A 26,194-nucleotide genomic window follows, 5' to 3' on the forward strand; every position below is an offset into this window, starting at 1 on the left:
CTCTGGGGCCCAGGCTCATCTGTAAAACAAGACTTGGAACAAATGCCCAGCGAATCGCTGTGTCGACAGCTATCAGAGACACCTTGCTGGCAGTAACATTCTGTGACCCTCAGATCCACAGTCTTACAGCCTAGTGTTCTAGCTAGACGCCACCTTAAAAGTAGTACTCCAAATAATATGCACACACCCACACAAAAACACATCTATGTTAGCAGAAAGCAGAAGAGAATTTTAAGTCCCATTAAAGAGCTTTGAGTTTAAGATTTCCTTCCTTTTTTCCTTCCTCTCCTGGTAAACTCACTTAAGTGGTTTAACACACACACACACACACACACACACACACAGCCCAGCCTCTCTGGCCATTTGGATTTCTGTTCCCAGGCAACACAGCTCCAAGGAAGGGGGAAATGTAAGCCAGCAACGGTGGCCCATGAGGGCCAACAAAGAGGGGCCAAGCACTCCCACTGTCACCACCCTAAAACACCTGGTCGGCTCTGATTAATGAGATGAAGACCAGATGCTAAAAATGTCTGCTAAATTAAAAGAAAAAAGAAACAAAGAGAAAAGGAAAGGAAACCAGAAGCCTGCCTTGAATACAGTGCACTTTGTTATCTGTAATGTCTTTCAACCACAGATAACAGAATCAACCACATGGAATCTAAGATGCATGCCAGGTGAAAAAACATCATAAAGACATAATAAAAAGTTCCACCAGTGCCCATAAATTGCTGGGGGACTGTTGCAAGGGCAGAACCATAAATTCTTGATATTTCCCAAATTAGAGGGTACCAACACGTATGCAGATTTATTTGTGTGGGTAATTGAGGGCTAAAAAATCTTACATTAAACACAGCTACCTCCTTCAAACGCTGTTAGGGGAGCCTCCAACAGGCACACACATACAGCACACACTGTAGGAATTCAATTTGGAAACCATCATCTAAAGCACAGAGGAGAACAGGAAAGTCATATTGCTATAATGCTTAGATTATCAATCATCTTGACAGTTTATTGGCTTTATCACCACACATACCATTAAAATGATGTCTGGCCTAGACTGTCAGGAGCAAACATTAAACAGACCAGGATTAAAAAGCAGATCCCAAACAGCACTCCAGTCAAGTTTCCCTTCCACTCTGAAATTAGTTAGAGCTGACTAAGAAACTGGCACTAGACTTTGAAGAAATATACAGCCCAAAAGGCTGCGAGTCAACTCAGACCTGAGGAGCTGATAGGTAGTGTCATGTTATGGCAAATCTGACTCTCCTGAGGTTGATTTATCACGCACTCTGTGCAACAGAATGATTACTAATGGTGGAACGGAAAAGGGGGGGGGAGGGAAGGACAAAACACCACCACCATAATTTGCCTCTTCTTGCAACCAAGAGCTTGCATCAAAAGAGCCAAGCCAGCTCCCTGAAGTGGGGTAGGAATGCTAATAAATTCACACTACTGAGCAAACATATTAACATTACCCCCACACAGGTTATTAAAGTAATTTTACAGATTCAGAAGAACCGAATAGGCAGCGGAAGAGACATTCATAATTCAAGAGCTCTAGACAGCAAAAGAGTTACGAACCCTATACGTTTTTAAAATGCTTCTGCATGTGTCACTTTGGCAAGGAAATCTCAACACAATTAAAACTATACTAGCACATCAATAGGGCTCAATTGAGAGCTGTGTACCTGCCTTTTACTAGGCCAGGGCTTTATAGATGCCTCAGGAAGAAAGGGGAAATGGGAAATTCACTGCTAATTAAAGGGAACCTTCTGTGCCTAAGGAAAAATGGTGGCATTTCTAAAATATATATAAAACAAACACATTTTCGAATCTCTGCCAAGGGTTTGGCTTTTTCACAGCCCCTAGAACTGTTCTGTGTGTGTTTGGAAGTTACAGAGCCTTTCTGTTTGTGATTAATAGTTTGCTTTCCAGTACAAATAAGTCATTAAAAAGGGTGGGGTGGGGTGCAGAGAGAACTGACAGGGTAGGAACTGGCCCCGAAACAATGAGAGTAAGAAATTCATACCACATTTTCCAACTTTTTCACTCCCTTATTTACCCAAGTGGGGTCTATGCCCTCCCCACTGGGTGACTTCAACATGACCCTGTGGGTGAAAACACTCACTGGAACACCACATTAGAGGCACTTTCTCTTGTGTCTTTCCCCCAGGTGGACTCATGGGTACCTGGAGAATTCCTTTAACTCATCATTCATTGAAGGCTCTGGAAAAGGATGGGATGGAAGTGACCACAGGGCAGGAAGGAGCAGCTTCAGCAGTGCTCCTGCTCTCACTGGGCTGACTTCCCATGGGCTATGCTGCCATTTTGTGACACTTCCAACCAGCCTCCCGTTTCCAAGCAGCGCTGACCTTGTTTTGTCGGTTATAGGTTGAGGGAGAACAGTGACAATATACCGTTTACCCAGGGGGAGTAATTCCCTGCACGTGAGATGTCACCGGGGGGGGAAAAAAAAAAAAAAGATGTAATGCCAGAACCCAAGGCTTGTACACAGCTCAACAAATCCTGAACTTTATACCTGAGCATCTGGGTTTAGGAAGCAAGGCAAGACCCACTCATATCATCGAGCATGCACATACCCAGTAATATCACAACTCTTTGTACAAGAGCCAGGAGAGAGAGAACTAGGGGAAAGGCATCCAGCATTCAAGCTCCTCACACAAGAAACTTCCTCTGCCATCACCCCCCAAGCTCAGATTTCTGAAGCACTTTCACTATCAGTGAGGCGGAAACCTCCCACAACGGGCCGTCCACATACCCACCCCCAAACAGGAAACAGACAAAATCTCCACTTTCACACTCCAAGACATCAAGGCACCACAAGCTCCATGGGGAGGAGAGATGTGTAGCAACCAGTCAGTGAAATCATTCATGGAGGTCACTGGGCACCAGCCAAGGGACCAACATGGTGCTGAGCCTTGTTAGGAACACATGGGACTCTGAGGAACATGGTTAACGTATCCACGGGACCCACAACCACCCAGCTAGGAGATATGATTGGCTTATCACCAAGTAGATGGAGATTTTCTGCTCTTTCCACCAGCCCCTGAACTCCTTCAGGGCAGGGACTATGTCTCATTGATTTGGTGTAAAACCTACCAAGAATGAATGAAACCAGATATGAGAAAAAAAAATGAATGATTTTTAATCAAACAATAATACATGCAAAGGCAGAACTGTTAGTTGGTTTGGAAATCCCAGCTTTGCTGCCAATTCAGGCCCTTCTTCCAGCAAGTAGCTGAAAGAAACCAGACAGTGAGGCAGCAGGATGCTGCATCGCCTCGTTCTCTTTCCTCTAAGTCCTCCTGGAACACTCTCCTCTTCCCCACCACACCTTCACAATGCTGACATGCGTGCCTGTGTAGGGGGGCCCCTCAGCCTGTCTATAATCAGAACAGTAAGGCAGGAGAACATCAGTGGGCAAGGGAGTACTACTAAGAAATGAGAAAACAGATTTATTAAGATAAATCTTCTCCTCTTCTACTTCGTTGCTATCTACCCTAGAAACGGCTCTAAAAGGTTCCCAAGGTTCACCCAAACACCAAGCTCACTGGGGTTTTCTTATTATAAAAAATAAGACTTAAATGTTGTCTGTGTGTTAGGTACCACCACAAGGGCGGCAGGAGGACAGAAGTCAGTCCCTCCCATAGTAGACTCTTCATCAAGGACCGTCTGTATTATTGCTCACCAGTGAATCTCTGGCATCTAGCATGTTCCATGGCACAGAGACACTCAACACATATTTAATATGTGAATGAGCTAATATAGAAATTAATTAATGGATGGTTCTGGTACCTCCCACAGCTTTTACTTCATTAATGGCTCCTTATGAATTGAAAGGAGACATTTAATAGCGATTTGGAAAGCAAAATAATTCAGCATGGGAGTTAAACAGAAAAGACAGGCCATCGGTGTAAGAAGAGTTGTCATCACACAATGCAGTAACAGGAACCATGATGTTGGAATTCGCCTAAAACAGCAGTTGGGGTTGGGGCATCAGGGACAGCCTTACGGAGCTGGTAAGCATCAGCAGGTCCTCGAAGCATGTGTACAAAGGCGGAAGGCACTCCAGGTACGAAGAATATGGGGGCGAGAGAGGGGGAGGTGCAGCCAGTAAATTGCAGTGGTAGACTAAAGGGGTCACAGAGGAGAGTGGAGGAAGCTAACATAGGATGGGGCAGAGACTGTAAAGATCCCAAGCAGGGCATGAAATGAACACCTAAAATTGAACTCCTGATCTTCCGGTGTGTTCTATTTCAGTGACTTCACCATTATGGTAGGAGTGGCTTGTTGTCCCCTGATTATCTGCAGCTACATATGGCCATATGGCTAAGTTGTGGCCCATGGGATGTGGTGACTCTGCAGGGAGGAGACACACTTGGATTGTGATAGGAGAGAGCATTCCATTTGCATCTTGTTTAGCTACTTGGAGTCTTGTTAAAACACCCAAACCTGTATCAAAACTACAACCACCATTATTCATCCAGTTTCCAAGCCAGGCACTCAGGTATCAGGCTGGACTGTGTCATCTCCCTCATGATCCCCATAATCTCTCTCACCAAGTTCTTCTGATGTCAATTACTATCTACCACTCAGACGTGCCGTTATTTCACCTCACCGCAACAGCCAAGGACATGACCTACCCACACAGACTTTCACTTTCTCTGAGCCATTATCATAGAACCACCCTTTCTCCAGACACAAATCTGATCATGCCCCCTAATGAAAACTCCCAATGGTTTCCCATTGTTCTTAGGATAACAACAAAAATCTGCAGCACATACTATGAGGCTTAGCACAACCTGATCCCGATCTGCCTCCTCTATACCACACTCCACCTCCCAACCTTCTTTTGGTCCCCCTAATAACTACTATGTTTTCACCCCACACAGGGCATCTGTACACGATGTTCCCACTGTCTAGAATGCTTTGCCTAGTTAAGTCTTACTCATCCTTCAGATCTTAACCCAAGCAACAAACACTTGGTTAGGAAAGACTTCCCTGACCTCCTACCAGGTCAACTCCCCCTATTATACCATGCACCAATACATACACTGATGCACTAATACGGACAGTTATACCCATGAGGGTATTCTCTTGATAATTAGCTAAGCATCTGGTAAGCCTTTTTTCTATTAATCTAACAAAATATAGAATGAACACTACATTTATCTGATTAATGTCAGTCCACTGTTCCCTACTCAAGACTATGTGCTCAGTGAGGGTAAGGACCATCCGTATTATTGCTCACCAGTGAATCTCTGGCATCTAGCATGTTCCATGGCACAGAGACACTCAACACATATTTAATATGTGAATGAGCTAATATAGAAATTAATTAATGGATGGTTCTGATACCTCCCATAGCTTTTACTTCATTAATACCCCTCATCAAACTAGCACCTGCCTAATCATATACCCTCATGTTCCCAGATTATCTTCCCAAACAAAGCCAAGGCTCTCAGAACCTAAGGAAAATATCCTTAAACTGCCTGCTCTCCCTCCTTCAGCTTCTTCCCTGAGAAAGACGATCTACTGTGAGAGGGTGGCTCCTTGTGCACTCTATTCCCAATGCAACTATTGTGCTATCAAAAAAAGAAAAAAATGGAGAATTAAATATCACCGGTACTTAATGACCCATTAGACAGCCACCTTGATACCAACCGGAAGGTGGTTAATGCTCTAACAAACTGATGTTAAACCAAGGTAACAGAGGGTAGCATAAACCAAGAGTCATGGTTTATAACACTAGTATTTCATTAACCGAATGGGAAACAGGGCACACCAGATTCCTGACCAGCTATAAAGTGGCTGAATCACAACTGAATCACAACGACTGTGGCAAGTTCCCCAAATGTCTCGGTCCACAGACCTAATGCCATCTACAACCCAAAAATGACAGAATTCTTTTTCCTTTGAATATCCACTGCCAGGGCGCCTGGGTGGTTCAGTCGTTGGGCATCTGCCTTCGGCTCAGGTCATGATCCCAGGGTTCTGGGATCGAGCCCCGGCATGGGGCTCTGCAGGAAGCCTGCTTCTCCCTCTCCCACTCCCCCTGCTCGTGTTCCCTCTCTCTCTGTCTCTGTCAAATAAATAAAATCTTTTAAATAAATAAATACCCACCACCGTCACCACCACCCCTGACCTATAATGCAACACTCTCCAGCAGGAGAAGCTGCCAACTTTCAAACTGCACACGGAAGAAGCCAACGAAACCTCCCTAAATGTCAGCTGGCTTCGCATTCAAATGCAAACTTGTTTTTGAAGAAGATGGGCACAACTGTGGTACCTACGATAAAGAAAATGGGCTCTGAACTGACAGTGAGTATCCTCACCTCCAAAATCTGCATTCCCGAAAGAAAGGGGTTCCTTCCTGGCTTTTGTACTTTTACATGGTGACCATAAAAAAGCCTTTATGGGCTCCTGTACCATCTTGCCCTGCCACAGACAGACATTTCAGTGTTAGGGCCTCTCAGGTTAAACTCGAGAAAGGCAGCAAGCGATGCAGATGAGTGCCCCCATGGATCACAGGGTGGTGTGGGCATAGAAGCATCACAGCAAAGGGATGGCTGTCTCTGCTTAGGGACTGCAGGAGCAGAGAGAGAAGCACAAGCACTAATCAGAACAAGAAGGGAGAAAATGCACCTGGTAGAGCCTGAAGAGGCCTCTGAACCTCTTTGAAGAAACACCAAAAGTAAACTTAGGTCCATGCTTGCACCTGCCTGAGGACTAGGGCCAACCAGGTCCTCAGGCCATGGATGCTAGAAGTTTGTTATCCTCAGTTCTTCCCAAAGAAACACTGTGGCTTGGCAGGCGCTCTGAGCCCCCCCACACACACATTCTGCAGAAGAATGAACAGACATGCAGAGCAACTGTCCCATGAACTGAAGTCAGAGGTTAGTGCTAAGAAAAAAAATCTAATAAGCAAGAAGGCATGTAACTTGTTCTCTGGACCAAGTAGGTCAATGAAAATCCCCTTCCAAACCATGCCCACCAACAGGCAATGGGAAATGGATCATCATCAATTACCAGTGCTGCAGAGAAGATGAGGCCACATCATTGTTCCGGTCTCGTCTTCCTAGGCACACAGCTAGACCTCATTTCCCAGTCCCCCTTCAAGAAAGTGGGGCCATGTAACTCATTCTTACCAGTGAAATGTGAAAGGAAGTGAGGTTGTACAACCCTGGGGATGGGGGCAGTTCAGAGTTTGGTATGTCCTCTCCATGTTCTCTCTCCTCATCCACTAGAAAAAGTGAAAGGACTCTAGGAACAAAGCAAAGGGAAGGCACTGAAGACAAAGGGTTCTTGGGCCCCTGAATGATGTCGGGAAACTGCTCTCCTCTCCCACCTCACTCCCTCTTGTACACACACCCTCTACTTTAGACTTGAGAGCAATAAACAGACTTCTCTCATGTCAAGCCACTAAGGTTTGGGGGCTGGTTTTAATAGCCATTAGTCTTCTCTGGCTAATAGAACAATTCAAACTTCATTAGCATCTGGCTTGAGACCTATATTGGTTATGTTTATTTGTATAGCAGATCCACCCTCCTGATTATGCTGGGCTCTGGTTAATGTTAATATTTGGTTTGTATTCTCTCAGTTGGATTATTGAGTCTCAAAAATTTCACCATGGAAAATCTTCAATATGGAAAAGCCACCAGCAAATATTCACAAGCTGACCCCACTTCTATGTCTGTAAACAGGCCATACTCCCTCTCACTTTCAAGTTCCTTCTGGTCTCTCTTGCAATGGACAAAGGACACTCACATTGAGCCCACTACGTTTACAGACATATTAGGTCAGTTAGAGCTTTACCAATAATTAAAAAAAAAAAGATTTGAACATACATACATGTATCAGGCAAATAAGGGAGCAAAAGGGAACACATTTTGCAAGGGGATAAATATGAATTCCAGTCAATGGAATAAGGTGTTATCCACTCTCTTGTGTGAGACTGCAAATTAAAAATGCTTGTTTCAAAGAAAACATTGTTTATTTGGGATGCTTATCTATCACAGGATTAGAAAAGAGTAAACCAGAGACTGACTTGTGCTGGAGTGATAGGTAGAAAAGGCAAAGGCACTTTAAAAAAAAAAAAAAAAATCCAGCATTCCACCACCTTGAATCCTGGAGAACCCTGGAAGGCTTACTTGGCTTAGTTGAAGCCTGGACATGAGTACCTAGAGAGGTCATGAATGAGTGGCAAATGCAGTGGCAGAGTCCATTTCTTCAAGCAGATACAACATACTAGGAGATCTGATCACTTGTCTAGAAGACCAATACCAGGTAGTGTGGTCTCATTCTGGCATTGGGGAAACCAATCCCAACGACAATTGACTCACATTCCTAAATATTTACTGAGTATCTAATACCACTTGAGAACCTGTGGGAGAAACTGAATGTGACTATTTCAGAGCCGAAAGGACTCTTAGAGATAATCTGTCATTTCTCAGCTGTGAATCCTTGCTTCAACTCTCAACCTCAGTTTCTTCATCGGAAGCTAATAGATGCAAAGCACTTAGCAAACATGAGCCCACAATTCATTTTAGCTGTCACCAGAACAGTAACCATCCTGAAGGGCTCAACTGCATGTGAGCACAGTGTTGGATGGAGAGATGGAAGTCACCAGGGCACCTTTATGACTACCACAAAGGAAGATGGAGGGTCAATTAAGGGAGTCTCCAGCCTCCCACCCCACTCAGCAGCAGCTCAATTTGGGGATATCCTATACTGGAGTTCTACATAAAGTATCATTTAACTGAAGGGTCCTTTTGCTCGGCAGGAAAGAAAAGTTTAAGAAACACTAGTTTAATCCCCTTCACCCCACCCCACCCACCCCCCTTTTTTTTAACCATTGAGGAAACTGGAGGTTGGAAAACAGAAGTTAACATACATGTTCTGACTCCCAGTTATCTTTTCATTGAGCCAGGCTGGAGGCTGTGGATGAGCCAGGTTTCTTCCCCCAGCCAAGCTTGCGGTTCTAGTGTCCAGAGCTCGGCTCTGACTAGAGGCCATCTCTGGAAGTTCTGCCACTGCAAGGAAGACAGAGGTGGTACCCATTGCCTCTTTCTCCTGGGGTGCAAACATCCCCCTCTCACCCCAAACCAATTATGAGCACATCCCCTATTTGCTGTGTTAGACAGGGCTGTCTCCATGGCAAAGGTACTGCTCAGGCAAGCTCCAGACCAGAGTCATGGTACCAGGATAATGATAGTCATGATCATAGTTTAATTATAATAGTAAACCAGAATTGGTTGAGCATCTACTTTTTGCCAGGCAGTATGCTAAGCACTTTACACGCCGTATTTCATGTAAACTTCAGGACAATTCTGAAGCAAGGTGCTGTTATTAACTCAATTTTACAGAGAAGGAAATGGAGGCCCACTGAGTAGTAACTGGGCACGCTCACCTGGCTGGCAAGTTTGAAGCCAGAGTCTGACCCCAGGCAGTTTGGCTTCATTTCCCATCCTCTTCACCCAGTCTATATATTGTTTCCCAATCTCACACCCACACTGGCCATGAGAAATAAACACCATGGCCAGTCAAGGATAGCTGCATTTTAGGACAAGGTAAGTAGCTGGGAAGTTGGAAGGCATGGGGGATAGGAACTACACATCTCAAGCAAACTGGATGCAAAACAAAATTGTCAGTGCTTCTGATCCATCCAGAAAAACTGCCAGGGAGAGGAGACTTAAGGAAAGGTCTAGATTTCCTTGTCCGGGTCATTTCCATCACCTCCCTTCCTTCCAGGCTCCAGGGTTCCCATTTCCCACACAGTCCTGCTTCACACAGCACACAGTAGGTGCTCAACTATTCCCCTCTACCTGGCTGCTTTAGGAGGCAAACCCACAGCACTTCTTGGGGTTCATCTTCCCCAAACCAACTCAACCCCCTCTCACACTTCTGAAAGCATTCATAGATAGTCACGCCCCTGCTAATACTTTGCCAACTTACCCCATAGTCCCTCCCCCGTTTTAATTTCCCTCATTATGCTTGGATCAGTTTCCTCACTCTGTGCTAATTCCTCTCCCTTTCCAGTGTTTATACCCTTCAGATGTTTGCAGGCTATTATCATGTACCCACTTAGTCAAGCAGCACACATTAAGTTCTTTTCATCTTTCCTCATAAATCAATCCCTTAATCCTTCCAAGCCCTTTAATCGTGCTAGCTGCTCCTCTCTGAACTCTGTCCAGTTTCTCCAAGTCTCTGATAATGTTGTGACACGAGGCTGGATGCAAGGCTCCAGCTGCGGACTCTCCAAGCTCCCTGAGCGTCAAGGAGCCCCGTGCACACACACGGCTCCATCTGGGAGGATGGACACCTGGCCTTACCACTCCTAGCGCCCTTCCTGCATCCCTATCATTGTGAAGGGACTGTGGCTATCCACAGAGATGCAGGGAGCTCTCAAGCATTTTGGTGCCATGCAGAATTTAAAGGGGGTGGGGGGGAACCTGCAGGAAGTTTTATAGGCCCATAAGATTTTCACTAGCTATTCCCACACACTCCCTAAGAATAGATAATGCCTCTGAGATCAAGGAGGATTTAGGAGTCCAGGAAAAGGCCATTTTGGAGCCCCAGGCCATAAGCAAATTACAACCAAAAGGAGATACCACTACACACCCACCAGAATGGCTACAATCAAAAAGACCAACACCACCAAATGCTGGCAAGGATGTAGAGCAACCAGAACTCACATACACTATTGGTGGAAGTGAAAAATGGAACAATTGCTTTGGGAAAAGGTCTGGCAATTTCTTTTAAAATGAAACTTACAACTACCTTAGGTCCCCAAAATTCTACTCCCAGGTACTCAAGAAAAATGAAAATATATGTACACACAAAGGACTGTAAGGAAATATCCATAGCAGCTTATTAGCTCAAACCAGAGAACAGCTGTGCTGACATTCCACAGAATGGACAAACTACAGTCTATGCATACATCAGAAGACCACTCAACAATGAAAAACAAACTACTGATATATACAACATGGATGACTCTCAAACACGCTGTACTAATGAAAGATTCACAGAAAACATACTCTAGGATTCCAGTTATATGAAGCCCTAAAACAGTCACAAGTTATGACAAAAAAAATATGAGCGATTACCTCTGGAGCAGAAGAATCAGGGAATAACTGGGAAGGATCACCAGGGCACTTTCTGGGAGAAAGTCAAGTTTTTCATCTTGATAGGAGTTTGAATTACATAGATGCATGCATTTATCAAAATTCACAGAAATGTTATACTTAGGGTTTTGTCCGTTTCTCAAAAGAAAAAAATAAACTAATACTGAACCCTAGTAAATGATATGATGCTGAGTGTTAGAGTGAAGGGTATTGATGTCTGCAACTTACAATGAAATGCACCAAAAAAATAAGATGGATTGATGGATGGAGGTAGAATAAAGCAAGCATAATAAAATGGTAACAGAAGAACCTGGATACCACCTGATGTCAGGTCTATGCAAGTTCATAATACAATTTTTTCCACTTCGTACAAGTGAAATTTTTCTTAATAAAAAGTTGGGGGGGGGGAACCTTGACTCTTTCCATTCGTAACTTCTTGTAGACCTTCGAGCCATGAATGCCACACTGATGTGCAACAGGATTTTTATCTTTCAGTCACTATTTCAACCACTTGCTTCTCATTCTAGGTGTGGCCTCCTCACCATTCCCCACCCATACCTATGTCCTCCATTCCTTTCTCCTCCCCGTTTTAGTATCTACATTCATAAAAAAAAAAAATTATCAATAGTTCATCCAGGGATTCCTAACAGAGTATTCCTGAGGGGTGGCACGAGGAGGAGGAGGTCAGGAAGGGTGAGGTCCACAGATCACTTGCAATTTTATGAAAAGTTCTATGCACATGTGCATTTCTCTGAAAAGAAGACCCATAGCTCTCATCAGATTCTAGTAGAAGTTTGTGGCCCAGGAAGGCTCAAAGCACAACTGGAAGGCCTCTTCAACTGCACTTCCCAAAGCGTGTTAAGGGCAGGTAATGCTTCCAATTTAGAAATCATCTGCATTTCGGAACACCTGTGTTTTTCATTATCAAAGTGCCTTTTCATTATATACTCATATAAAGAGAAAAGACGCTGCTTGAAAGTAGTCATGTGAGAGCCTACACCCCTGACCATGTCCAGGCACATACAGTAAGATTAGGGTTATTCAATGTAATATATTCAATTGTTACACACACTTCAATGTAAAAGTTTTTGATCATAAAACTAATAAATATTTATTAAGCACTTGGCAGATGAATTGCATAAAAAAGATACTACCTTTTACTGAGGACCTTCTATGTGCCAGGTACTTTATATATGTTCTTATTAAATTTCATTTTCCGTTGAGTTGTATCTCATTAGGCCTATTTCATATAAAAAAATAGAAAAAAAGAAAACTAGGCCTAAAATTATCCCCCAAAAGTCACACAGCAAGAGAATTTGAACCCAGAGCTCCAGGGCTCCAAAGTCCAGTCCTTCAAAGGTTCTCCAGGCAAGAACTTCAGCTACTACACTCATAGCTCCTAGAATTTGGTGTACTCCTCTGTATTTCAAATACTCTGTCCCACAGACTTTAAAAGTTCTCAAAAATTATCCAGAAATGCAAGCATTCCAGAATGCAAAACCTACCACCCAGACTACCGTTTGTCTTCAGAGGTGGCATCACTCATCACATTACATGTTCCAATTCCTGGTCTGGAAGACCACGCTGCTGCTGAAGGACAGAGAATTGATGGGCTGGGATGTAAGAATGGATCCAGCAGTATCATCTGCAGCAACACACCACCTCAAAGCACCTTTGTGCTCAGTGGAGAGGGGATAGCTTTCAGGGGCTTGGGAACCACCATAAGCAACACCATCTGGGTTTGCAACAGCTGAGGCTAAACAGAGCCAACTTACCCAGAGGCATCGCCTTCATCTTCTATCTGAGAATTCTTTCAAGCAATCTGTTTATGGGAAGGAGAATGTAGGACACTGGCCCTGACTTCCATATTCTGGAGATTTCTATGGGGTAGAGAGCACTTCATTCCACAAGCCCCAGGATTCTGGACTTCAAGGGGGTTGCCCTCTGGCCCAGATGCCTGCAGGTCTGGAGAAGAATGACAATGGTGATCCTAGGAAGGGTAAAAAGACAGCTCAGAGGCTTCCAAGAACTCCTCTGGCAACTCTCTGGTCACCTTTCCTCCTTGATGTTTCAACTGAATAAAAATATTATGAGAAATAAAGACTCAGCACTCAAAAGGCTTCCTCCATCCCTGAAATCCTAATATTGATATATGCAGGGTAAAACAATCAAAAGATACACTGAAAGAGAAAAAAGTCATAAAAGGCCAGTCTGGAATATATATGGAACTGGGGAGGGGCATTCCAGCTCCAGCGCAGAGGATGGTAAATTGAGTGCACTTGGGAGAGGGGGTGCAGGTGGAGACAGATGAATGAATGAATGAATGAATGAATGAGTGAATACACTGAAAGAGAAAAAAAGTCATAAAAGGCCAGTCTGGAATATATATGGAACTGGGGAGGGGCATTCCAGCTCCAGCACAGAGGATGGTAAATTGAGTGCACTTGGGGGAGGGGGTGCAGGTGGAGACAGATGAATGAATGAATGAGTGAATACACTGCATGGCAGAGTTTACAGGAGGCCTAGCCCGATATCCATTTTCCCTTTTCCCCCAGGAACAGGACCTCAAATTTCAGCAGGGCACATTGCCACCCAGTCAAAAGACTGCAATTCTCTGCCTCCCTTGCAGCTAGGTGTCACCTTACAGCTAGATTGCTGCATGGAACTTCTAAAGTAAGTTCCAAAGAGGAAGGAGGGAATGTCCTCCTTTGCCTTTCCTCCCACTGCCAGGCTGGTATGTGGATCTGTTGTCTGGACTATGTCCATCTTAAACTATGAGGTTCAGTCCAAGAAACCAAACACTTGAGATAGCAGAGTGGAAAGATGGAAGGAGCCTGAATCCCTGTTAATACCACAAAGCCACCCTATCAGCCCTAGGTTGTCAGCCTCTACAGTAAGAGAGAGAAATAAATGTGAACCTTATGTAACATGCTGGTAATTAGGATTATCTATCCCATGCAACTGAACCTAATCCTAACTGATGTAGGTGGCTAGATAAATCTCTAAGAAGTTGTTTTTAACAACCAGGAGCAAAAGTACCACACCCTAATCACAGCTCTGGTCTCTAATTAGCCCCTACTCCCCTGGATTAGGAAGGGTTCATTACCAGAAGAAGTAGCCCCCATACCTCTTCATTTGGGAAAGGCCACAAGTCAAAGACCACCCTTTTCAAGCTACTAAATCAAATCCATCATTTCAAGCAAAACCACTTACTCGGAGCATTGATACCTTAGAGGAGAGAGTGAGCCACATGGGAGTTCATAATTAATTAGGCCTCAGAAACCCCACCTCACAGCAAGCAATGTTTTCCCTTAAGAAAACTTTAAAGGAAAAGATGTAGGCTTTAACCATGTGAATTTCAAACAAGCCTGCCAGGGAGCCTCAAGATAAGAAGCTACATAATGAGACAATGGGGAATGGGGAATAAGAAATACGAAATAGTGACTCATCTTTCCAGGTGCTCTTCTCCCCTCAGTTTTGATTGGGTGACAGTAAAATTCCTGAGATGAGACCTGCACCCTTGGGGACGTTTTACCACACATAGAATTCCAAGGCAAGCAGGAAGTTACCCAACAGCAGTGAAGAGGAGGTTACAGTTCTAGGAGGTGCCAGATTTCAAACATGACTTAACCATCTCCACCAAGAGAAGGGACCGAGTATTTTCCATTACATCTCCAGCAGGGGCAGCTTCTTCGGAGGCCTCTTCAGAAGGGTGGCTTCACAGCATGCCCACCTTGGCTGCATTTTCACTCCAGGGTCCTGAGAGGACACCCTCCACTACACAAAGATTCTTAGGGGCTCCCTTGGCTTCCCACTTGCCATCTACCCATTTTGATTTCATCCGCTAAACACACACATCCACACCCCAACCTCGGGACTCCACAGTCCTCACTTCACTCCCCAGGGCCAGGATTTCTGAGATTCTTGAGAATAAAGTTTTCCATTCACTTCCCAACTCGGGAGGACTCGTTCTCCAAGGACGTCCAAATGGGAAGGGAAAGCCATCTTTTAGGATCTCAGAGGTTGGATTTTGGTGATAAAGTTTTAAATTGCTGTCCATTATTAACGTTAAACTCACAGCAGTCAGCCCTGAGATCTACAATTATAACAATTCATAAAAACAACCCCTTTGTTAGTTGCACTTGAAGAGCTTTTGAAATATAATTGCAACACGGTGCAAAGTAAAATAAAAATTCAGATTTTCTTTTACTGAGGCCATGAACAATACTGTCCTTTTTACAGCAGCGGAAAGCCTCAAGACATCCGTTATATTCCTTCAATGAGCTTTGTTCAATAAATGCTAAGCCTTGAAGCTTTTAAATGTATTAAAGTGATTATGATATCATCACTCCAAAGGCACTTCAATAGAACATTAAGACAGAAACAATTTTCGTCCACACAAATGGCATAACAGTAACAAAAAGTTGATTAAATGCACATTGTATCAAAAATATTTTCAGTATTTATAGACATATGTAGATAACATTAACTGTAACCCACACCATGGGCAGGGAAGAGAAGAGTAAATAATAAAAGCATTAGGGGAGAGAGCAAATTTTAACAATAAATCTTCAAAACTTAAATTGTAGCTTGACTGACTTTGCTTTTGGATTTATCGGCAAAGTCACACTACATAAAAGAGAGTAAGTCTCAAAATTAATAAATACTAGAGGGGAACAAGTCCTTGTTTGCTTTTCTAATAAGCCCAAATACATTCCCCACTCACACATGCCATGCTTCCGTAAATGCCTCGATGTGACCGGCAGGAAATGTCAATCTATTTATTTACAACGTCACCTAACATACCACAAGCAGGTGAGGACTCTGCAAGGGGCAGATGCCTAATATGTCCAACCAGGAGGTGTGGAGAGGGTAGGAAGGAGGCCAAGAGGTGGGTTCAGAGCAAAACGGCAAGATGTAAGATTCTCTTTGTTGCAGGCTCATTACAGAATGCTCTTAGCACAGATAAGGGGATTATGAATTCACATGTGAATTTATCCCCTATTAAACTTTCAGCAAAAGGGTCAGTTGGCTGGAATAGCAAAGCCAAGGCACCATGGTCACATGCCAAGGTAGCAACTACTTGTACGCTCTCCTGACACATGAAAATAAGAAAAAAGGGACATTTCAGCCCCTTTTGAGTGCATACAGATTAGCATTTACATCTGTGTGTTCAGTTCTATGTCCTGCTATTTTGCTCATCTTTATCTTGACAGCATGTTCCCAAGCTATTTAAAACTTGATATATCCTTTCTAATGGATGTACTATAGGGTGTTTGGTGGTTATTTTTTGTAGTAGCTATTTATGTGGTAAGGATATCTATCCTATGCTTGCCGTATTTTGTTCCATTATTTACCATCAGAGTTGTTTTTGCCTCCTAAGTTTGTTTATGGGGTGGGGTGTTTTCAAAATAAGGTGAAGGACTCTAACATCCTAAAATTAAGGAGAAAAGTATTCTAAGGAACCAAGGGGGGAGGTGGAGGGGGTGGGGGGAGAAGGAGTCTGCCAGGAAGAAGAAGAAAAACTCTCAAACCAGTTAAGACCAAATCCCTACATATGACCCAGTACCTTTCAACTTGTCTTGCCCCCTAAGCCAAAGGAAGAGTGTGTTTCCCACTGGAAAACACTCTATAAACAATGCGGACTCCACAAGAAAAGCCATAGACAAGGCCTTTTACTACCCAACTTGGGGTCTTTGTGATTTTCTTTATGGGGAGAGTATCCTTGTCCATCACTTCAAGCACTGCTCCCTAGCCCTGGCAGCTTCTTAAACCAGCCCAGAGAAAGGAACACATAACAAAAGGCCAAGAAAAATGGAAAATAAAGACCATACAGTGGGTGACAAGTCCCCCCACTCAAGCAACTAGCCAGTGCCGTGGGCCAGAATTGATTTTCTATACGACATCAGAAAGGATTACCTCTCCCCCACAATACTGCCCAGGGGGATGGAGTGGAAATCATAATTAATTCAGGCAAATTCAATTCTGTGAGTCCAAGTGACGAATACTTTCCTTACAATATGAAGCACAGTCTCAAAACATCTTAAAACAGTTGGTGGGAGCAAGAGCAACACATTCAATGCAACAATGCACAAAAGCTACACAATAAAATGTGTGCAACCAAATAATAATTCTTCCAAGTCAGGAAAGAATATTCTTTTAAAAAATAAATTTGAACTTCAAAGAACATTCACTCCCATTAATAACGTTGACTCTCCTTCCCTCCTGGTGATATGGGGTAGGGGGTAGTGGAGGTCAATTTAATTCCTTAACTATCTTGGTCTATCAGGCCAACAAAAATATTGTGTTAGGGGGAAATGTATTATTGTGCTCCTGATGCAAGGAATCAGATGGGAGAGGGTGCTTCCATAGCCAATGTGACCTAAACCCACAAGAATCTAAAAATACCATTGCAGTCAACTACAAATTAGCCACACCATCACAGGAAACTTAGCAACACCCATATTTCAGAACAGATAGTCACAACACAATTTCTTTTTCGCTTGAGTTTTGTTTTGCTTTTGTTGCTTCAGAGTTTACTCCATGGAATGGTAGGGTTATATAGAGAGGAGAGCACTAAATCAAGAGGCAGGCATCCCAACATCTAGTACCAACTCTGGCACTAATCAATCAGAGGCCTTGGGCCAATTAACACCTCTCTGGAGGCCCTGAGGCTCCTTCTCTCTAAATCAAAATGGTTTGCTTACATGTTTCCATATGCTCTTTCGATCATAATATTCTATAACTGAGATTATTTTCCCCTTCCTAAAGAAATTCTGCTTAGAATTACATTTAAATGAGTTTCTATTCCTTGACCCGAAGAACTGGGCAGGAGAAGGCACTGAGTAAAAAAGAGAACATTCTGGAATTCACAGTCAGAGGGTCATCCCCAAAGTGGAAAATCAGAAGTTGACTATATGTATCAGACATATGCCTATACAAGCATGCATCTTCTTGGCCAAAATACTTCTCACTTAATCATTACATATTTAGCAATATATTTATTAAGTGCCCATTAGAGAATGCTTTTGTTTAGCTCACTACATGCAATCAGAAAAGGTGATAAGAGCATGGCTGATAACATGCACAGTCTTTGGCATCAGATGACTGATTCATATTTTGCCTCTTTGGGCAAACTGATAACCTCTCTGAGCCTGTTTCCTCATCTAGAAAATGGGAAAGAGAATACGTTGCTCATGGGATTATTGCGAGACTCAAATAAGACAATCCACATAAAACAGACACAGTAAGCGCTATCATCACTATTATTTACTACTACTTCTATTAATATCCCATTAGGTTGCCATAAGAGCTTAATAAGAACATATATTAAGTACTTAGCACCAGGACCTGGCACACAGTAAAACCTAATAAAGGTTGCCCATACTCTTATTATACTCATCTACATAGTATTATGTTATCAGATAAGCTTGTAGCATTTCTCTTTAATCCAATACCCTTGTTTTCCCCACAAAGACAATTCTCAATGGAATAGCTCTAGCCCTCAGGCCCCTGCAGACACAAAACACAAATCCCCATCAAACTAATGCTTCTTAGTGGTAACAAGGCTTGTTGAGAAGAGCCAAGGAGTACAGACTAACTTATGTTCCTCCTCTGAAAAGTGAGAAGGCTACAGCCAATGAGCTCAGATATCCGTCCAACTCTGGCTTTGCACAACCCTACCTGTCAACCATTCCAAAGTGTGGGCGGCACCCACAGCCCAGCATCCTCTCTCCTGCGAGCCTGCATGAGTGATGACCCCAAATAACCAACCTGAAATCCAAAGGAATAGCTTCCACATAACAGCTGTAAGAACTTGTGGGAGATCATACCAGACCAGGGGTTGAATCCATTTTCTGGGCTTGGCCTAATTTTGTTCATATTAAACAATGGATGGATGTTTCTGGGCATCCACTCACAGACATAAGAGTTTCTCTGTTACGTCTTTAGTTTCCACTTAGAACAATATTCAGCAACAGTCATTTGATTTCAGTCCTCTACTAATGAATTCCTTGTTTGTTTTTCCTAAAAGTTCAAAGGGATTGGCATAGAAAGTTCTGCCCACAATGGGTGACGGCTGCAAATTAAGATGTCTTAACCATTTACCCCATGGTTGAGGCAGTTCAATAAGCAGGTTCTTCTCTGCTCTTTATGAGCCACATTAAACAACAAGTAAACATGACTCGTTCCTTTGGCTGTAACTTGTGTAACTTATCTTTCTGGGAAAGGTACACAAGACCTCAGAGAGAGACATGTAAGGATTCGTGTGAGAACTGAGACAATACATGACCATACTCACAGTCTGCTAATTTCTGCTGGTTTCTAAGAGGGGAAAGAAAAATGTATGTTAAGGGTTAAGGGGGCTCCAGGTCTTTTGGATGGAATAAATTACCTTGCCTCCAGGAAACAAGGCAGATGGCAATTCAGCATCTCCAATGGGTGCCCCTCCTTTCTGCAGACACCCCAGCCCACAGTTCTGCTGCTTCAAGAAGGGCATTGCTGTTGACTCTGGACCTTTAAATAGAAGCATATTCTAGAACCATGGGGACAATGGCAAGACACTGGCCATCTCACGCCTGTCACTTGCCTACTCAGTGCCTGACAAGTGAGTCTCAAAAAAAAAAAAAAAATATATCAATGGGCAAGAGAGACACCAATGCTAACTTTTTATCCCCATTATTTAGTTACTTTATTAGAGTTTTCCTAACTCCTCTGCACAAAGGGAAGGGTAAGCTATAGAAAACTAAGTGGCTTTGTCATCAAAAGCCTTCTCCACACTGGCACACAAACACCTGTCAGTGCAAAAGATACCTCTTTATCAAGTCTTCATGCCTACCAGGAGCCAAGTACACTCCGAGATTTCAGACTATTTTCTTCCAATGTTTTGAAGTCCCTTTCAGTTCACATGAAGGCTAACGATTTCAAAAAGGTGGAGAAAAGAAAGAGTTCTTAAAAAAAAAAAAAAAAAAAAAGAAAGAAAAAGGAAAAGATATCGTGCCATGATTATGAAGTCCTGAAAGCCTTTTAGCTGACAGCATAGGCTTTGAATAGCCTCTAAGAACCTCCCCTGAAAGACACAATACAGCAGTAAAATAGAGGCAGAGCATCCACAGTTTAGCATCCCCAGCCTCCCAAATTCAGATAGCCCATTTTACAGCAGAAGTCAAATTTCTGCCCCAACAGTCCTTTGGAATACTCAAGGTCCAGTGTGACATCAGACAGACACGAGTCCAACCAACTGATACATCATTTTCTGCCGAAAGAGAAATTAGTTTGTATCAAGCTCGGCACAGACCTGCAGTTAAAACCAGAACTGCAGGGCGCCTGGGTGGCTCAGATGGTTGAGTGTCTGCCTTCGGCTCAGGTCATGATCCCAGGGTCCTGGGATCGAGTCCCGCATCGGGCTCTCTGCTCCTTGGGAGCCTGCTTCTCCTTCTGCCTCTCTCTCTCTCTCATGAATAAATAAATAAAATCTTAAAAAAAAAAAAAAACCAGAACTGCAAAAACAGCAAAAGTGCCTTAAACCCTCAGAGTGCCCTCATGCCCCAAGTCTATACATCCACTCAAGATGCTCTGTCCTCAGTTTCTACACTGAGTGATGATTGCCAGGCTAAACAAGTCTGCTTTTCCAAGAGCTCACCCCAGAGTTCAGACCACTCACAGACACTTAGCACTCGGGCATTCAGAGCACTCTTACAGAGAGTTGTGGTCAGAGCTACATAAGCCTACCTGTTATAATTTCAGTAGCCAGTGCACTTCCTGCCATTCTGCCCTGACCAGCTGTAAGTAAACAGAGAGTGAGGACTGGGAAGAAGAAACCACAACCAAGATTATATTGGGTAAGTTCACACATCTCCCACACATCCCACCGTGAAAGCACGATTTCAATAGCACATGCAGTATTTGGCTTGGGTGTGTGAAATACCAGTTTTTGAGTGATGGAGCACTCACCCCTACTTCAGACATACCTTTTCTCTTAAACTATTACACTTGGAGAGCTTCAAGCTCCTGCTCCAGACCCATCCATCTAACAACAGAAAGCACCTCTCAAGCTCCTTTCTGACACAAGCCCATCATTCACCATTTGCTGGTATGCACAGTTTTTGCTGACAAAGCTCCATTACTAGAAAAAGCTCGGTAAGTAAAGCTGATTTGAAATAACTATATATTATAGGGAGGCTGGATGAAGAAACTGATTTGGAGTCTAGAAAATCATCATATAAAGAGGCTCTAGAAAGAACTGCTTAATTATTTAAATACTTTCACTTCCTACAGACCATACATCATTTGATTTATCATCAGTGTTCAATATTTGGTAATTTACTGGGGTCATCTGACAAAACAACTCCAGATAGCAAGTACATATCAGACACTCTAATTCTTCAGTTGAAATGTCTACGTATCCCTGATTAATGTTAAATACTAAGCTAATGCTATCAGACTGAGGTGTGTGCCAATTTCAGCTCTCCAGTGAAGATGCAAAGCTGAGCGCATACCGGTAGGGCATCCTCAAGAGCAAATTATCATGTGTTGTCCTCCGCTGTCACAAGATAGACTGATAACACAGCTGGGATGGCCCCAACAAAGATGTTTGTCTGTAAGTCCGTTGAACAGAGATGGTTAGTCCCATGTGACTCACTGCCTGATTCAACTGCTATAGCAAGTCACAGAGACCAAGACCTTGGGAGGAGGGTGTGTGCCTTCTCCCCCACATGCCAGGCTCATCCTGAGCCCAGTTCTGTTCATGGTGTGCCACACCCAAAATGCATCATTATAGACTCTCCACCTCCTACTGGATCTTCAAGATCCATCTCCTGCGTAAAGCTTTCTTCCTTAGCCAAGCTCAAAATACTCTCTCCAGTCTTCCAGCTCCTACTACCACCACCAGTATTCTTTTTGAAGTCAAATTATCTCCTCAAATTCAAGGCAGAATCTACATCTTCTCAATATTCTCTGGCGTTCCTGGCATAATAATAAATAAGAGCAACTCTAAGTTTCAGGCCATGACAAGTCACACGGGTCAAAAATAAGAAACACAAGAAGCCTAACATCAATTCATAAAGAAATCCAATCAAGAGATTTCTAATTCTGTAACTTGAAAACAGATAAAACTTTATGAAGTGCTTACTTACAAAACTTGATCATATGCTAGGTCATAAAAAGGACCTACAATTCCAAGAAACAAACAGTACAGACCACGTCACCACATTCCCTGATCACACTTCACAAAAATTTTAAAACCTTTATGACAAGAGAAAATCAAGATCCCAAAATGTCTAGAAAATAAAAATATAAAACATTATGTATTAGAATCTACAGGACACAATTTAAGAAGTGCTCAGAAAAAAAATCCTAGCTTTAAGCAGTACAGTTCCAAAGAAGAGAAAGTGCTTATGTGTGCAGCCCACATACAAAGAATAAAACAAGGAAAGCAAAAATATTGGTAGGTATATAAACAGTAATAAGAGGAAAAGAGTGGCACTAATAAATAAATACAAGACTATTAAAGTAATAAGCTACCAAAACAATAATTAAGGGGAAGAAAAGATGAAGTATATAGTCAACATATGCATATGATGGCAGGTGAGTGCTCCCTGGCCCACTGTGCCCCCTTACCATACCCTTAAACCCTGTGGGCACATGCAGTCCACACAGAGTACACCCCTTGAATGCCTCGCTCTGGTGGGCGGGGGGCTTAGGATTCTATGCCTCACAGGACTAAACTATCAGAAAGAGTTCTTGGCAGGTTATCTCTCCCAAAGCACTGCACAGACAGGAGACTGATACACATCCCCAGCCCTAACTATGACCACTCTTTCAAGACTGGGAGAGGTAGCTGTTTCACCTAATACACAAACATGGAGAGTCCAGCACAATGAGGAAACAAAGGAGAATGTTCAAAACAAAAGAGTAAGATAGAACCCAGCTTGGGGTGGAGGTAATTAACCAAAGATAATTTACCTGATGAAGAGTAATTTACCTGATAAAGAGTTCAAAATAATGGTCCTAAAGATGCTCACCAATCTCAGGAGAAGAATGGATGAACACAGAGAAACATCAACAAAGAGAAACTAAGTATCAAACAGAAGTCATGGTGCTGAATAATACAACAACTGAACTGAAAAATACACTAGAGGGATTCAACAGAGACTGTGTGAAATGGAAGAAAGAATCAGTGACCTGGAAGAAAGGGGAGTGGAACTCACCCAGAGCAGCAAAAGGAAAAAAGAATTTTAAAAAGGGAAGAAAAATAAAATAAGATGAAAACAGAGAGGGAAGCAAACCATAAGAGACTCTAAACTATAGGAAATAAACAGAGTTGCTGGAGGGGAGGTGGGTGGGGTTTGGGGTAACTGGATGATGGTCATTAAGGAGGGCACTTGATGTAATGAGCACTGGGTGTCATATGCAACTGATGAATCACTAAATTCTACCCCTGAATCTAATATAAATAAAGAAAAAATATAAACAAACAAGTGAAAATAGCTTAAAAGACCTATAGGACAACATCAAGGGAACAACATTTGCGTAACAGGGAAGGAGGATGGACAGAGAAAGGGGTAGAAAACATATTACAAGAAATAAAAGGCCAGGGGTGCATGGGTGGCTCAGTCGTTAAGCGTTTGCCTTTGGCTCAGGTCATGGTCCCAGGGTCCTGGGATCAAGCCCCACATCGGGCTCCCTGCTTGGCAGGAAGCTTGCTTCTCCCTCTCCCACTCCCCTGCTTGTATTCCCTCTGTCACTGTGTCTCTCTGTGTCAAATAAATAAAAATAAAATCTTGGAAAAAAAAAAAAAAGAAATAAAAAGGCCAAAAATTTCCCTAACCTGAGGAAAGAAACAGACATTCAGACCCAAGAAGCCCACAGAGTTCCAAATAAGATGAACCCCAAAAGATCCACACCAAGACACATTATATTAAAATGTCAAAAGGTAAAGAAAATCTTAAAAGCAGCAAAAGAAAACCAACTTGTTCTCTACAAGGGAACCCCCATAAGACCATCAGATTTTTCAAAAGAAACTTTACAAGCCAGAAGGCAGTGGCTGAAAGGAAAAACTTCCCACCAAGAATACTCTACCCAACAACGTTATCATTCAGAATTAGAGAGAGAAAGAGTTTTCCAGCTAAGCAAAAAATAAATTCACAGGGTGCCTGGGTGGCTCAGTCATTTAAGCATCTGCCTTTGGCTCAGGTCATAACCTCAGGGTCCTGGGATAGAGCCCTGCATTGGACTCCCTGCTCAGTGGGGAGCCTGCATCTCCCCCTGCCTGCATCTCCCCCTGCTTGTGCTCTCTCTGGCAAATAAATAAAATCTTTAAAAAAATTAAAAATAAAGAAATTCATCACCACTTACTGGGCACCTTACACAAAATGTTGAAGAGACTTCTCCAAGCTGAAAAACAAGGGTGCTAATTACTAATAAAACATACAAAAGTAAACATCTCACTGGGAAAGGCAATTATATAGTAAAAGTAGTAGGCCAAAGCTAGCATGAAGATTAAAAGACAAACTTTAGTAAAAAACTAACTTTAGTTTGATTAAAAGACTGACAAAGGATACACAAAATAAAAAGATGTAAAATGTGACATCAAAACAAACAAGGTGGGGGAAGAAGAGTCAAAATGTAGAGTTTCAGAATACATTCAGTTTTAAGTTGCTCTTGACTTTAGATATAGAGGTCACTAAATGCAAGCTTCACAGGCAAAAACCTACAGTAGGTACACAAAAGATAAGGAGAATGGATTCTAAACATGACATTATCAAAAGGCATCAAACCACAAGGGAAGAGAACAGGAAAAGAAAGGAACAGAGAAGAACTACATAACAGCCAGACAACAATTTACTAAAGGGCAATGAACATATACCTATCTATAATGATTTTAAATATAAATGGACTAAATTCCCCAGTCAAAAGACATAGAATGGATTAAAAAATTTAAAATAAAACCCATTTATGCTGCCTACAAAAGACTCACCTCAGGTGTAAGGACACACACAAAATGAAAGTGAAGCAATGGACAAAGATGTTTATTGCAAATGGAAACTAAAAGAAAGCTGGAGTACCTATACTTATCAGACAAAATGGAATTTAAAACAAAACACAAAGATAGGCATTACGTAATGATAAAGGTGGCAATCCAGCAAGAAATTATACCATTTGTAAATATTTATGCACCCCGATATAGGAGCACCTAAATATATAAAGCAAATATTAACAGATCTAAAGGGTAAAATCAACAGCAATACAGTAATAGGAGATAATATTCCACTTACATAAAAGATAAATCATCCAATCAATAAGGAAGCATCAACACATTAGATCAGATATATTTAATAGATATATACATAACATTCCATCCAAAAGAATACACATTCTTTTCAAGTGCACACAGAACATATGTTAAACCACAAAACAAATCTCAATAAATTTAAGACTGAAATCATATCAAGTAGATTTTCAAACCACAATGGTATGAAACTGGAAATCACATACAAAAAAAAAAAAACCCTGGGAAAAAAAATATCACATGTGGAGATTAAACAAAATACTACTGAATAACCAATGAGTCGAAGAAATCAAAGGAGCAATGAAAAAATACCTTGAGACAATGAAAATATCACATACCAAAATCTATAGAATGCAGCAAAAGCAGTTCTAAGAAGGAAGTTCACAACAATACATACCTATCTCAATAAACAAGCAAAATCTCAAACATCTACTTTATACCTAAAGGAACTAGAAAAAGAGGAACAAAGCAAGCCCAAAGTTAGTCAAAGGAAAAATAAAAGACTTAAACTAGAAAACAAAATAAATGAGAACTACGAGCTGGTTCTTTGGAAAGATAAACAAATTGATATACCTTTGCCTAGACTCACTGAGAAAAAGAGACGGTTCAAATAAATAAAATCAGGATAAAAGAGGGAATGTTACAACTGTTACCAAAGAAATGCTAAGAATCATAAGCAACTACTATGAATAATATACCAACAAAGTGAACAACCTAGAAGAAATGGCTAAATTCCTAGAAACACACAATGTTCCAAGAC

General features: G+C 42.3%; 1 protein-coding gene across 5 annotated transcripts in view; it reads right to left on the bottom strand.

The window, feature by feature from the left end:
- Nucleotides 1-26,194, bottom strand: part of LRMDA (leucine rich melanocyte differentiation associated) — a 973,173-nt gene that overhangs the window by 912,242 nt on the left and 34,737 nt on the right. The window contains exon 3 of one of the 5 annotated variants that reach the window (XM_081824064.1): nt 1,068-7,284. The exons of the other annotated variants lie outside the window; for them this stretch is intronic. Within the exon in view, the coding sequence (XP_081680190.1) occupies nt 7,137-7,284 (148 nt within the window). The 3' untranslated portion in view covers nt 1,068-7,136. Of the gene's footprint in view, nt 1-1,067; nt 7,285-26,194 lie in introns of those variants that run through there. 5 annotated transcript variants of the gene reach the window in all.

This window comes from Leptonychotes weddellii, chromosome 6 (genome assembly GCF_054177405.1).
Source record: "Leptonychotes weddellii isolate Sample4059 chromosome 6, ASM5417740v2, whole genome shotgun sequence".
Classification (NCBI taxonomy): domain Eukaryota; kingdom Metazoa; phylum Chordata; class Mammalia; order Carnivora; family Phocidae; genus Leptonychotes; species Leptonychotes weddellii.